This window comes from Talpa occidentalis, unplaced genomic scaffold, assembly GCF_014898055.3.
Source record: "Talpa occidentalis isolate TD23 unplaced genomic scaffold, MPIMG_talOcc4v2.1 talOcc4.5, whole genome shotgun sequence".
NCBI classification, from domain to species: Eukaryota; Metazoa; Chordata; class Mammalia; order Eulipotyphla; family Talpidae; genus Talpa; species Talpa occidentalis.
The window spans coordinates 67646527-67660416 of NW_023604861.1; the positions used below are offsets into that span (position 1 = coordinate 67646527).

At 39.4% G+C, this 13890-nt stretch overlaps 1 protein-coding gene across 6 annotated transcripts in view; it reads right to left on the minus strand.

The window, feature by feature from the left end:
* Nucleotides 1-13890, minus strand: part of CCDC138 (coiled-coil domain containing 138) — a 149389-nt gene that overhangs the window by 127180 nt on the left and 8319 nt on the right. For 4 of the 6 annotated variants that reach the window (XM_037527396.2, XM_037527393.2, XM_054701390.1 and 1 more), the window contains exons 5-6: nucleotides 12770-12957; nucleotides 10180-10338 (exon numbers count right to left, since the gene is read on the minus strand). In XM_037527396.2, coding sequence (XP_037383293.1) covers nucleotides 10180-10338; nucleotides 12770-12957 — 347 coding nt within the window. The remainder of the gene's footprint in view (nucleotides 1-10179; nucleotides 10339-12769; nucleotides 12958-13890) is intronic. The other 2 variants (XM_037527394.1, XM_037527398.2) reach the window with 1 other exon arrangement.

Here is a 13890-nt window from a genome sequence, read left to right on the forward strand (position 1 = left end):
TATCCAAAAGGGGATGGGTAACTTTGGGTGCTTGATTTGAAAACTATTTTTCCCCTCTTCTTTGTTGCACACACTAATTGTATTAAAATTCCTTCCCATTAAAGGTCGTAGAAACTAGAGTATGTTTTGTCTTGATGCGGGGTGCCCCTCTCCCTATTCTGTAACAAAACCTGTCCCTTTCAGGTGCAGCTCTTTCTGTCCGCTTTTGTCTGTGCAAGCATCTTCTTCTTTCCTTCTTTATAATGAACCTGCTCTTTTGGATATAACCATAAAGTCCCTGTCTCATGGGAAAATTCCCAGTGTGCCTCTGACAGGGGAGCTCTGGTGAAACTTTTCTCAGGGGTAACCCAAAGCCTCTGTTTTCTGAACCCAGTATCACTCCAAAAACATCAGTCTGACAGATTTTACTCTATGAGAACTGTTCTAACAATCACAAGTTTGAGTTCCATTTATTTATCTTGTTACAAAGTCATAAGAGAAGTGAGCCATCCAAAGTCAAATTTCTTAATAAGGCTGGTTTTCCTTAATGACCTTGCTGTAAAGAAATGTAGATTGTTATCTATGCTCAGAGGAAGGTAAACAAAAAAAACAAAAGCTAGGGCTTAACCCCTTTCTCCATGTCTACAGCATGTACTAGGGAGATGTAACAGTATGCTATCAACAGAAAGGGGAGGTTCCAGGTTTCCTGCCCCACCCAAGGAAGGGTGGAGCTGAGCAACAAGAACGTAGAAAAGATTGGGAGAGGAAAAGGAAGAAGGTTAAGAAAGGAGAGTAGGAGTGTTAGGGAATGTTAGCCAACAAAAGTAAACAGAGTTTGAGGAAAAGAAAAGTAGTTTGATTTGTTGACAAACTGAGGAGGGCAGCTGACTTGTATCTGAAAGAACATAGCCCTGCTTTTCTGACAGAGTTTTGGCTATTTATCTAGAGTTACAGGGAGTAAGGAGGGAGCAGAGGAATGAGTAAGGGTCAGCATCTCATCCTTGTGACATAAGCATTTGGAGATTTGGGGGGAGATTTAGGTTGATGCCAGCTTGCTGTTGATATCACCTGGTGGTCAGCAATTCTGGTGCTATATTCTCAATTTCTTGAAATGTAAAAACAAGACTATTAAGACTAGAGGATAAAAAAAGGAAATGGGAGAGTATACCTGGCAAAAGGAAGAAACAAATGTTTATCTGGTAGGGCAGAAAGGAAGAGACAAATGTCTCGTTACTGTAACATTTTTAACTTGATTCTTTCTCTTCTCTCTACTGCACACTAACTGATTAAAGTTCTTGTTGGCCTACAGTTTAGTCAGGTTAAAAACTAAGCCCCTGCTCCTAACCCAGCAGGCAAGTTTGGAAGGTTTGAATAAATTAAAGGGAATGCATAAGGCTGTCTTTGGGGACAAGAGCATAAAACTGACCTCCATGCCCAGAAAAACCAGTCTAGCTCCAGAAATGAAGCAATAGAGGCCAGAACACACTTCTGTGTCAAAGACCTGTGCTGGAGACAAAACATCCCAGCACACAATTGGTGCAAACTGGTGCCCCAAGTTAGAAAGCCCACAAAAAACAGAGTATAAAAGAGAGCCTCAAATCCTCCTTAGGGTACAGACTCCTCCTGTCTCGCCTGCTGCTTCTCTTAGCAGCAGGCTAAATAAATCCTCCTGTTCTGTTCTCCACTCTGTGTCTGGTGAATTCTTTTCACCCCCACACCTCAGCCTCACCCTGATCTTCTCCCCACAACAGTTGTTTTCTATTGAAGGTCTTATGCACTGAGAGTATGTATTGGAGCAGACAGCAGAACCCATTTAGACACATTTAAATTATGCACATTGTGCACATTGGGTTTCCTGGGGTGCTCTTGAGTTTGCCTGCTAACAAAGACACTTGTGAGCTAGGTGTCCAATGTTTAAATCTTGGGTCCTTGCTCATTAGTGGGGAGTTGGAAAGGCTGACTTACTGGCAGACAGCAGACTTTATAGATTAAATGGTCATTTCACAGGAAAGGAGAGCCTACTCTGATTTTTAGCCAATGTTAGCTGAGGGAGAACCCAGAAAGTTCACAGATTTAAAGTATGAATAGTTAAGCTGCAACACACCTAGACTGCGTGGAGCTGGGAAAGGGCTGCGCTCACAGCCAGAGGTGAGCTGCAAAGCACCCACAGCCAGAGGTGAGCTGCAAAGCACCCACAGCCAGTCTCCATCTGGCCACTGGAGCCCAGAGGGGGATGCGGTCAGTGCCGGGGCAGACCAAGGGTGCACTGAAGTGCTGTCCCGACTCACCATCTTAGATCAGGGACCATATGTTTCTCTGCAACACACTTAGACTGCGTGAAGCAGGGAAAGGGCTACGCTCACAGCCAGAGGTAAGCTGAAAAGCCCCCACAAGCGAGTGAGCTGAAAAGCCCCCACAAGCCCGGCCCCATATGGCCACCAGTCTGAGCCCAGAGGGGGATCCAGCAATTTGGAGGCCAGCAGGCAATCCTGCCACCACAGGGTAGACTGTGAAACCATAAGATCCTCCTTGGAATTAAACAAATACAGAAGGAGGAGATTCTCTGTGACAGCGACCAAAAACATATTCATTAGTACTATTGCCGTACTGGAATTCAGACATAACACTTTATGACTCGATTGGACCACTAGTTTCTGACATCCCAGAAAGAGCATACTGAAAAGATGCCAGCCGGTACCAGCGACACAGTGTCCCAATGCATAGGACAAATTAGAAAACAAGCAGCAGGGAGAAGAAAACTACATGCAACCAAGCAAGTCCTCATGAAAAAGACAGACACACCACAAAGAAAACCACCCACCAGAATGCAACAACAGTGACTTGAAAGAAAATCTGAGCCTTCCAGAAAGAGAATTTAAAGTTGCCATGATTAAAAAACTGATAAAATATCATTAAGGAAAACAAGGGTCAGAAGAATGAAATTGAGTCCCTAAAGAGGGAAGCAAAGGAAATGCAGGAGATTAAAGGATTAATGGAAGAGCTAAAGAACTCTGGGGAAAGCAGTGATAACAGAATAGATGAAATGGAAGCAAGAATAAGCACTCTGAAGACACAGAAATAAAAAGAACAAAAAGAGAAAAGGAAAGAGAAGTACAAATGAAAAAGACTGAAGGAAGACTTTGGGAATTATCTGACTCCATGAGGAAAGGAAATATAAGAGTTACAGGAATCCCAGAAGGAGAGGAGAGAGTCCTAGGAACAGAGAAAATATTTAAGGAAATAACTGAAGGGAACTTCCCAAATGTGAAGAAGAAGCTGAAAATAGACATACAAGAATCAGGAAGAACACCAAACTTTTATGATGAAAGGAAATGTACAGCAAGAAACATAATAGTAAAGCTCCCAAGAATCCAAGACAAGGAAAAAATAATGAAGCTGACAAAAGGGAAGAAACAGACAACATACAAAGAAAAACCAATGAGGCTGACATCAGACTTCTCTGAAGAAACACTATGGGCAAGGACAGAGTGGAGGGACATAGTCAACAGACTCTAAGACAACAAATGCCAACCAAAAATACTCCATCCTGCGAAGCTTTCCTTCCTCCATGAAGAAAGAAAAAGGGCCTTCCCAGACAAACAGAAACTCTGGAATTTCATTACTACTAAACCCCGACTCCAAAAAATACTACAATGAGTCCTAAAGCCAGAACCAACAGAGGGATGAATAACAACGAAACAAGGCCAAAAAAAAAAGTTATTAAAAGAACAAATAAATAAAATCTGAGGAAAGACAAACAAAGTGGCAAATACAGACACTAACATATCAATATTAACTGTAAATGTAAATGGACTAAACTCTTCAATAAAAAGACACAGAGTCGCAGGCTGGATTAAGAAACAAAACCCAACCTTTTGCTGTCTCCAGGAAACACATTTAACTACAAAAGATAAAAATAGACTCAAAGCAAAAGAATGCAAAACAATCCTACAAGCAAATGGACCAAAAAAGAAGGCAGGAACAGCTATACTTATATCAGATAAAACAGATTTCAAACTCAAAAAGGTAAAAAGAGACCCCAGCAGTCACTATATTATGATCAAGGGACAACACTTCAAGAAGAAATAACATTCATTAACATATATTCACCAAATGAAAGAGAACCAAAATTTATCAGACGACTAATATCATCTCTGAAAACAGACATCAGAGAAAACACATATGTAGTAGGAAACTTCAACATACCACTATCAACAATGGATAGATCAACTAGACAAAAAATAACTAAGGACACTAAAGCTCTAAATAAGGATCTAGAGCTCATGGACTTAACAGACATCTATAGAACACTAAACCCACAAAAATCTGAGTACACATTTTTCTCAAGCGCACACGGATCATTCTCCAGGATCGATCACATACTGGGACACAAGACAAATATCAACAGATACACCAAGACTGAACCATCTTCTCTGACCATGAAGGCATCAAACTAGAAATAAACCATAAAATGAAGGCAAGGAACTCTCCTACCTCATGGAGATTGAAACCCACACTACTAGAAGACCACTGGACTAATGAGGAGATCAAAGAAGAAATTAAAAAATACTTGGAGTTGAACAACAAGGACACCAATTTCCTAAATGTATGGAACGCAGCAAAAGCAGTAATAAGAGGACAATATAGAGCAATAGAGGCTCACATCAAGAAACAAGAAAGAACTCAAAGAAACAACCTAATCTCAAAGCTCAAAGAACTAGAAAAAGAACCAAAAAAAAACCCAAAACCAGTAGAAGAAATAATAAAAATCAAAGCAGAAATAAATGCAATCGAAACTAAAAAAACAATGCAAAAGATCAATGAAACCAAAAATTGGTTCTTCAAAAAAACAAATAAAATAGACAAACCCCTAGCCAGGCTCACAAAGGAAAAATAGGAGAAAGTACAAATAAATAGGATCACAAAAAAGAGGAGAAATCACAACAGACACAGCAGAAATCAAAAAGAATAACCAGAAACTACTATGAACAGTTATATGGAAACAAGTTCAACAATCTAGAAGAGAGGGACAAATTCCTACAACTCTACAATCACCCAAAGCTGGATAAAGAAGAAATAGAACACCTAAACAGACAAATTACAAGCAGTGAAATTGAAATGGTAATCAAAAACCTCCCCAAAAACAAAAGCCCAGGACCTGATGGATTTACAAATGAATTCAACCAAACATTCAGGAACGAATTAGTGCCTATCCTTCACAAAATCTTTCAAAAAATTGAGAAGGAAGGGATAATACCAAACATGTTCCATGAAGCCAACAATACACTAATACCAAAACCAAACAAGGACAACACACAAGAAGAAAACTACAGGCCAATTTCACTAATGAACACAGATGCAAAAATCCTCAATAAAATTTTAGCTATCAGAATCCAACAATGCATCCATAAGATAATTCACCACGACCAAGTAGGATTTATTCCAGGGACACAAGGATGATTCAACATCCGAAAATCAATCAGTGTTATCCAACACATCAACAAAAAGAAATATGAATACCATATGATAATATCAATAGATGGTGAGAAAGCTTTCGACAAAGTACAACACCCATTTATGATAAAGGCCTTTGAAACTCTCCAGATACAAGAAACATACCTCAACATCATAAAGGCCATCTATGACAAGGCCATAGGCAGTATCATTCTTTTTTTTAAAAAAAAAAAGATTTATTTATTTATTTACACAAGCACTGGGTACAGTCAGAAGTTCAGGAGGGTGAGAGAATTCACCAGAGCCAGAGCGGGGAGCAGAGCAGGCAGACTGACAAAGTACACTGCTGAGGGGAGCAGCGGACAGCAGGAGAGGTCTGCACGCCATGTGGGACCCTCGCAGGCGGCCAGGGAACGAACCAGCTGCAGAGGCTGCGGGCAGCTTCGCAACCCAGCGCACAACCACTGCACCACTGGGGAGGCCCGCCAGTTTCATTCTCAATGGCAAAAAGCTGAAAGCATTTCCATTAAGATCTGGAACAAAACGAGGATGTCCACTCGCACCACTGCTTTTCAATATAATACTGGAAGTCCTAGCCAAAGCAATAAGATAAGAGAAAGACTTTCAAGGAATCCAAATAGGGAAGGAAGAAGGAAAACTATCACTACTCGCAGATGATATGATAATATACACAGAGAACCCCAAAAACTCCACAGAAAAACTAATTAATCAATCAGTTTAGTAAAGTAGCAGGATACAAAATCAACATGCAAAAATCAGTAGCCTTCCTATACACAATCAGTCAATCTAAAGAAGAAGAAATCAAGAAAGCCATCCCTTTTATTATAGAAACAAAAAAATCAAACACTTGGAAATAAACCTAACAAAAGAGGTAAAGGACCTATACAAAGAAAAATAGAAAACACTGTTAAAAGAAACAGAAGACACAAAGAAATGGAAAGACATCCCCTGCTCATGGATTGGAAGAATTATCAAAATGGCCATCCCACCAAAAGCAATTTACAGATTTGATGCTATTCCAATAAAATTTTCAATGACATTCTTCAAAGAAATTCAACAATTATTGATGAAATTCATATGGAATCACCAAAAACCCCAAATAGCCAAAGCTCTCCTGAAAAAAAAAAAAAAAAAAAAGCAGGGAATGGAGGCATCACATTCCCAGACTTCAAACTATACTACAAAGCCATAATCATCAAAACTGCATGGTATTGGAACAAGAACACACACACAGACCAATGGAACCAAATAGAAAATCCAGAAATAAACCCACAGATTTATGGTCAACTAATCTTTGACAAAGGAGCAAAGAATATGCACTGAATCTAAGAAAAGTTTGGTCAAAATGGTGCTGGGGGCCTCCCTGGTGGCGCAGCAGTTGAGCGCTGGGTTGTGAAGCTGCCCACAGCCTCTGCAGCGCCTGTTTGATCCCCGGCTGTTCCCTGACCAAAAGAGGAGGGTCCCACATGGTGCGCAGACCTCTCCTGCAGCCCGCTGCTCCCCTCAGCAGTGTACTTCGGTCCTTCTGCCTGCTCTGCTCCCTGCTCTGGCTCTGGCGAATTCTCTCACCCTCCCGCGCTTCTGACTGTACCCAATGCTTGTATAAATAAATAAATAAATCTTTAAAAAAATTTTAAAAAATTAAAAAATAAATGGTGCTGGGAAAACTGTGTTGCTACATGCAAAAGAATGAAGCTTGACTACTACCTCATACCATGCACAAAAACCAATGCAAAATGGATTAAAGAACTAGACATAAGACCTAAAACCAGAAAATACATAGAAGGAAATATAGGCAAAACACTACATGACATGCACCTACCTCAAAGACATCTTTACAGACACATCACCCAAAGCAGTGATAGTGAAGGCAAAGATAAACAGCTGGGACTACATCAAATTAAAGAGCTTCTGCACAGCAAAAGAGACAATAACCAAAACAAAGAGAAACCACACCGACTGGGGGAAAATTTTTGCACATAACACTAATCATAAAGGATGATCACAAAAATCTATAAAGAGCTGATGGCACTCAACAAAAACAAAGAAAATAATCCAGTCAAAAAATGGGCAGAAGAGCTAAAAAGAAACTTCTCCGAAGAGAAAATGCAAATGGCCAATAGGCACATGAAAAAAGGTTCAACATTACTTGTAATCAAGGAAATGCAAATCAAAACTACAATGAGATACCATCTTACACCAGTGAGAATGGCACATATTACAAAAACTAGCAACAACAAATGTTGGCGAGGTTGTGGAAAAAAAGGAACTCTCCTGCACTGCTGGTGTGATTGCAAACTGGTCCAACCTCTGTGAAGAGCTGTGTGGAGATTTCTTGACCTACTAAAGATAGAGCTTCCATATGATCCAGCAATTCCACTCCTAGGTATTTACCCAAAAGACACAGAATCATGAATTCAAAAGGGCATCTGCACCCCTATGTTTATAGCAGCACTATTTACAATAGCTAAGCTATGGAAACAACCCAAATGCCCAAAAAATAGATGACTGGATCAAGAAGATGTGGTACATATACACCATGGAATATTACTCAGCAATCAAAAAAGATAAACTCATGCAGTTTGCAGCAACATGTATGGAGGTAGAAGAGATCATGCTCAGCGAAATAAGTCAGAAAGAAAAAGAAAAATACCGGATGGTCTCACTCACAGCAGGAATTTAGAAAACCTAAATAAGGGACCAGCAAAAAGATTAATTAATACAAAGTAAAAATCAAAACCAAGGGCCTCCCCGGTGGCGCAGCGGTTGAGCGCTGGGTTGCAAAGCTCCCCGCGGCCTCTGCGGCGCCGGTTCGATCCCCGGCTGCTCCCCGCCCACCGGAGGAGGGTCCCACATGGCGCGCAGACCTCCCCTGCCGCCCGCTGCTCCCCTCAGCAGTGTACTTCGGTCCTTCTGCCTGCTCTGCTCCCCGCTCTGGCTCTGGTGAATTCTCTCACCCTCCCGCGCTTCTGACTGTACCCAGTGCTTGTATAAATAAATAAATAAATAAAATACGTGCCTCTTTAAAAAAAAAAAATTGTTATAAAAAAAAAAAAACAAAAACAAAACCAACAAGCAACTATAAACCAGAGACACACTACGGGGTGGGGGTGGGGTGGGGAGAGGAAGGCTTAGGGTTAAAATAAGGGGGATGCAATTTTATGGGGAATATAACCAAAATGAAAATGCATACATTGTGCAAAAATGAAAAATGATGTAAGAATTATATAAAATAAAATATTAAAAATAAATAAAGTATGAATAAGTTAAAAAGTTTCTTTCACCTTTTACTCATGTAGTAAAACAAGCAAGTTTCTCTAAAAAATCAAGAAACTGAATTCCCTTTTCCAAGTACTCATATGGACAGCATTAAAATAAAACAGCTATCTTTAAACTTAATAGGAATAACAGACGGACAAATTTAAAGAGATAAAATAAAGGATGAAATTAGGATGGAGACTCTAAGCAGTCTTTCTTTTGCCCTGGTTAAAATCCAATCATCAAAAATAAAATTAGCTTTATGTAATTTTATTATCACATTAAATGATTTCTTAAATAATTTAGTATATAGTCACAAATACAGTTATTTTTTAACTGAAGTTAATATACTCAATTGTCCAAATTTTTCCACATTCAAATGAGTTCCCTTTCCAGTATGGCGAGATAAGCTCACTACACTACCAATTACAAAAAAAGCCCGATACAAAGCACAAAAAGCAATCATGTAAAGACTGTGGAAAGTAAACAAAATCAGAAGACTAAAGAAAGGGATTAAAACTTGGAGAAACAACTCATGTGGGATGAAGTTTCCTGTTTTGATTTTTGTTTCTTTTTTTCAAGCAGTCGTACCCCAGGGCAAGCCCCATTCACTGAGAAGTAAAGCAGCAAAATAGGCTGCTAAAATTTAGAGAAATTCCCTTTTAGTCAGGAAACCAGGAAAAAGAGCCCCTGTGAGCCAAAGGGTATGGGGAGAACCTCATCAGGACGGCTGTGGATCTCTACTGGGCAATCATGCATTGCTTGATATTCAATGACAGGCGACATACACAAAGGTGACTTATACCATATAGCCTCGCTGTGTAGTAGGCCATATCAAGCAGACTTGTGTAATTACGCTCTAATATTTGAGCAACAGTGAAATTGCCCAGTGACATATTTTTCAGAATCGTGTCTTCATCGTTAGATCATGCATGATTATACAGGAACCAGTACAAATCTGGTCCACCCCAGTTTCCTAGGCACAACAAAGATGGAGAGATTACAGCTCAGTTTAAAAATACTACCCAAGCCTCAGGCTAACTCCCCAATGCCTAAAGCATGGAAAAAACCAGCATAGCAAAGGCTCTGAGAACTGAATTAAGATTTAAACCATTAACTGAGTCCACATTCACTTACCCAAGTGGTCTCTGAAATGTCTGTTATTGGGTAAGTGAATGTGGGCTATATATTAATTTAAATTATTTAATTAACATTAATTTGCTGATATGACAATGGTATACAGAATGCTCTTATTCTTAAGAGATCATACTCCTAATAAGTAAATATAACAATAGAAAAGTTTTTAGGGGATATCATGATTTTTGTAAGTTAATTTCAAATGGTTCAAGAAAAAATGGAGGATGAGGGAAAAGCAAGTGAGCAAATGTGGCAAAATGCTTAACAACTAGTTGACCCAAATTTAGAGGAAAAATAAATTACATTACTCTAAAATCAAATGCTAGTTACCTCTTTTACAATCTGAAATCTTGTAAGAACCTCGTCTTCAACACCTTTAATTTTACTCAAAGCAGTTTCATGTCTGAAAAGTAGTTGCTCTCTTTCAACTAGAATTCGTTCTCGCTTTTGAAGTTCTTCAGCAAATTCCTGTTGTGCTGCAGTTTCACACTGTATCAAAATGTCAGATTTAAGTGCTTTTAAAACGTGTTCACAAATTCCACAAATTATATTTCTATTTACTGTCTGCAGCTTAATCAAATGTTCTTTAGGATGACATGCAGACAATGAAAGATCTCAATTACAGTAATAGCGAGACTAGTACAACAAATAAAAAGAAATTCTATTTGTGGTGCAAAATGGATCAGTGCTATACAGAATTAAACCCCTATCCAGCTTAAATTCCATGTTCCACTTCCACTTGAATGTCCATTCTTTTACCTATAATTTCCACTCCCTTACCTTCTTCTCTTTATATCACCTTGGGCTGAAAGATCACAGTCATGCATTTAAAGCACTATCTTTCACTCTCCAATGCTAAACTAAATATCACTGGAGAAAAAAAAAAATCACACATCAAGAAGAGTGGTACCATAATAAAACTCATGGTCTTAACCTCTACTCAATGCAATCCAGAAATCTTTTTTGTATTTTCATTGGTAAGCTCACTCTCCCATTCTCCAGCGTCTCTCTCAAACCTTCTCCATATTTTCACTGAACATACTGCCTCCTGTCCACACACCAGTCTATGTGGACATTCTCATCTTTAACTTCACAGGGAAAACAGAAGACAGCTGGAAGAAACATCAACCTCCTACCTTTAAGACACACAGGATCCTCTTTCTTCCCATTAAAATGCAGGCTCAGGATAGCACTGCCTTTGCATGCTTATGCTGTTATCTATCTAATATTTTCAATCACTCTGAATCCATCTGAAATGAAGTCTCTTGGCCCCATTCATGTATCTCTGTCCCTTCACAAATGTTTTCAAAACTCTGTCCTCAATTGCTGAGTCCCTCTCAATTTAATTTGGCCTCAATCTGTATCCCCCTTCTAAAGTGGCTTACCCCATCGCTTCTCGGCCTTTTGGCTAAGATCAAGTGTAAAGTGGCTTACCTATTACTAAACCACTTTTACGTTATTTATATCTACATTGTGTTCGTTCTAGATAGCTATATCCTTCCAACATGTTTATTCTTTTTTTTTAAGATTTATTTTTATATATAAGAACTGGGGCATAGGCCAGAGGTGGGAGGGGAGGGGGGTGTTTAAAGGATTGACCAGAGAGAGTGGGGAGCAGAACTGTGGCAGCGACAGCTTGATAGTGCTGAGACTTTAACCACTGTGCCACCAGGAAAGCTCCAACTTATTCTCTTTTAATCCCATAAATTATTACTATCAAAGGAATCTTCCTAATGATCCATTATTTACTGTATCAGTTTTGTTTAAAAACCTGTAATAGCCAGCCTGTATTTTCATTACTTTCTTTCTCTAGACAGGCTGATATAGTCACAATCTGACAAACTATTCCTTTCCAAAAACTTCTCACCCCAATTCCTTGAACCTAAGATGCCCTCTATTTTACCTTTCAGACAAGGACTAAGCAAAGTCTCTCCCTGAATGTGTACCCAAGGATTTCTGGCAAAAATAATCTTTTCTAAAATGGTATGGTAATTTCCATATAACTCATTTAGACAAAATAAGATGCTGGTTTTAAAAAGTGTATAACTCTTTCACATGTATATAACTTATTTTCAACTAGAAGAATTTCAAAATGAAATTGTGTATTACATATAATTTTGCTTCCTTAAATACTCCCATCTAACGGACACTTGATAAATACATGAATTACATCCTTTGGAAACAAACAAAATGCCACAGATAGGCCAATGTTTGATATTAAAATTTAGCAAGAGTTCATAAGAGAACTTCATACAGAGAGGTATTTAAAATACCTATTTCGAAAAGCACTCCTTACCAACAGATTTTATTTCTTCAGAGAAGTGGGGTGGGGTGGGATGGGAAGGAGATAAATATAAAAACAGTCTGAAATCTAAGAAATGTAATTATACACATAAACACCAGTGTGTATTTTTCTCAGAGCCATACATTCTTCCCTTTAATAGTTCAAATAAACTGAATTCATTCCCTTTTGACCTTGTTGTGACACCTTATCTAAAATAACAACAATGAGGGGCCTCCCTGGTGGCGCAAGGGTTTAAAGCACTGCACTATGAAGCAATCTACAGCCTCGGCAGCACGAGTTCGATCTCCGGACAGCCAGGGAGCAACCCACATGGCAAGGCAGACATTTCCTGTCTCATCCGCTGCTCCCCACAGCAGTGTATTTCAGTCAGTCTGCCTGTCCTCTTCCCACTCTGTCTCTGGTGAATCCTCTCACCTCCCCCATACCCCCGCACCTCTGACCTGCACCCTAGCTCTTGTATGCATAAATAAATCTTAAAAAAATAAATAAATCTTTTAAAAAAATAAAATAAAAATAAAACAATAACAATGAAATACCTTGTTTTCATATTTCATAAATTCTTGGTGTTGAGAACATAAATATTTCTGAATCCTCAGTTCAGTACTTAGTTCTTACCTGCAGTTTCTGATGTATTTGAAATAATTCATCATATATTTGATTGATCTGATGTGGAAGTAAGCGTTGTTTGTTTGATGGTTTAGATGTTGGATAGCTGACAGGTTTCAAAGGAGAATCATCTGCATCACTACAACATTCAGTCAAATTTCTTGAATTTGAAGCCAAATTAGTTGGTCGGGAACCTGCTAAGAAACTAAAATTTTAATATAAACCTTATAATTTATATATTCTCAGAGTAATCTTTAGGAAGTTACCTTAGATATGAATTATAGTACTGTATTCTAGTTTTGAAGCATAATACTGTTAAAAAGTTTCAAGTATTATTACAGAAACAATGATATAGGAAATGTGGTAAAGTGTTTTTTTTTTTTTTTATTTTTTTTTTTTTTTTTATAGAGGCATGCTTTATTTATTTGTTTGCTGGTTTCTTTGTTTTGTTTTGTTTATACATGCACTGGGTATAGTCAGAAGCGCGGGAGGGCGAGAGAATTCACCAGAGCCAGAGCGGGGAGCAGAGCAGGCAGAAGGACCGAAGTACACTGCTGAGGGGAGCAGCGGGCGGCAGGAGAGGTCTGCGCGCCATGTGGGACCCTCCTCTGGTGGCCGGGGAGCAGCCGGGGATCAAACCGGCGCCGCAGAGGCCGCGCGCAGCTTCGCAACCCAGCGCTCAACCGCTGCGCCACCGGGGAGGCCCTGTGGTAAAGTGTTTTTAAAAAATAGAGCTTTACAAGAAAGCTCTGTACGTCTTTCTGTAACTTTTCTTTAAGTTTGAAATCATTTCAAAAATAGATTTTAGGGCCTCCCCCGGTGGCGCAGCGGTTCAATGCTGGGCTGCGAATCTGCCCCAGCCTCTGCAGCACCGGTTCGATCACTGGCCGCTGGCGAGGGTCCCACATGGCGTGACAGACCTCTCCTGCCGCCCGCTGCTCCCCTCAGCAGTGTATTTCGTCACACTGCCTGTTCTGTTCCCCGCTCTGGCTCTGGTGAATTCTCTCACCCTTCCACGCTTCTGACTGTACCCAGTGCTTTTATAAATAAATAAAAAATAAATCTTAAAAAAAAAAAAAAAAAAATAGATTTTAAAGTACCAAAACACCTCTCTCTTTCTATCCTTTCTC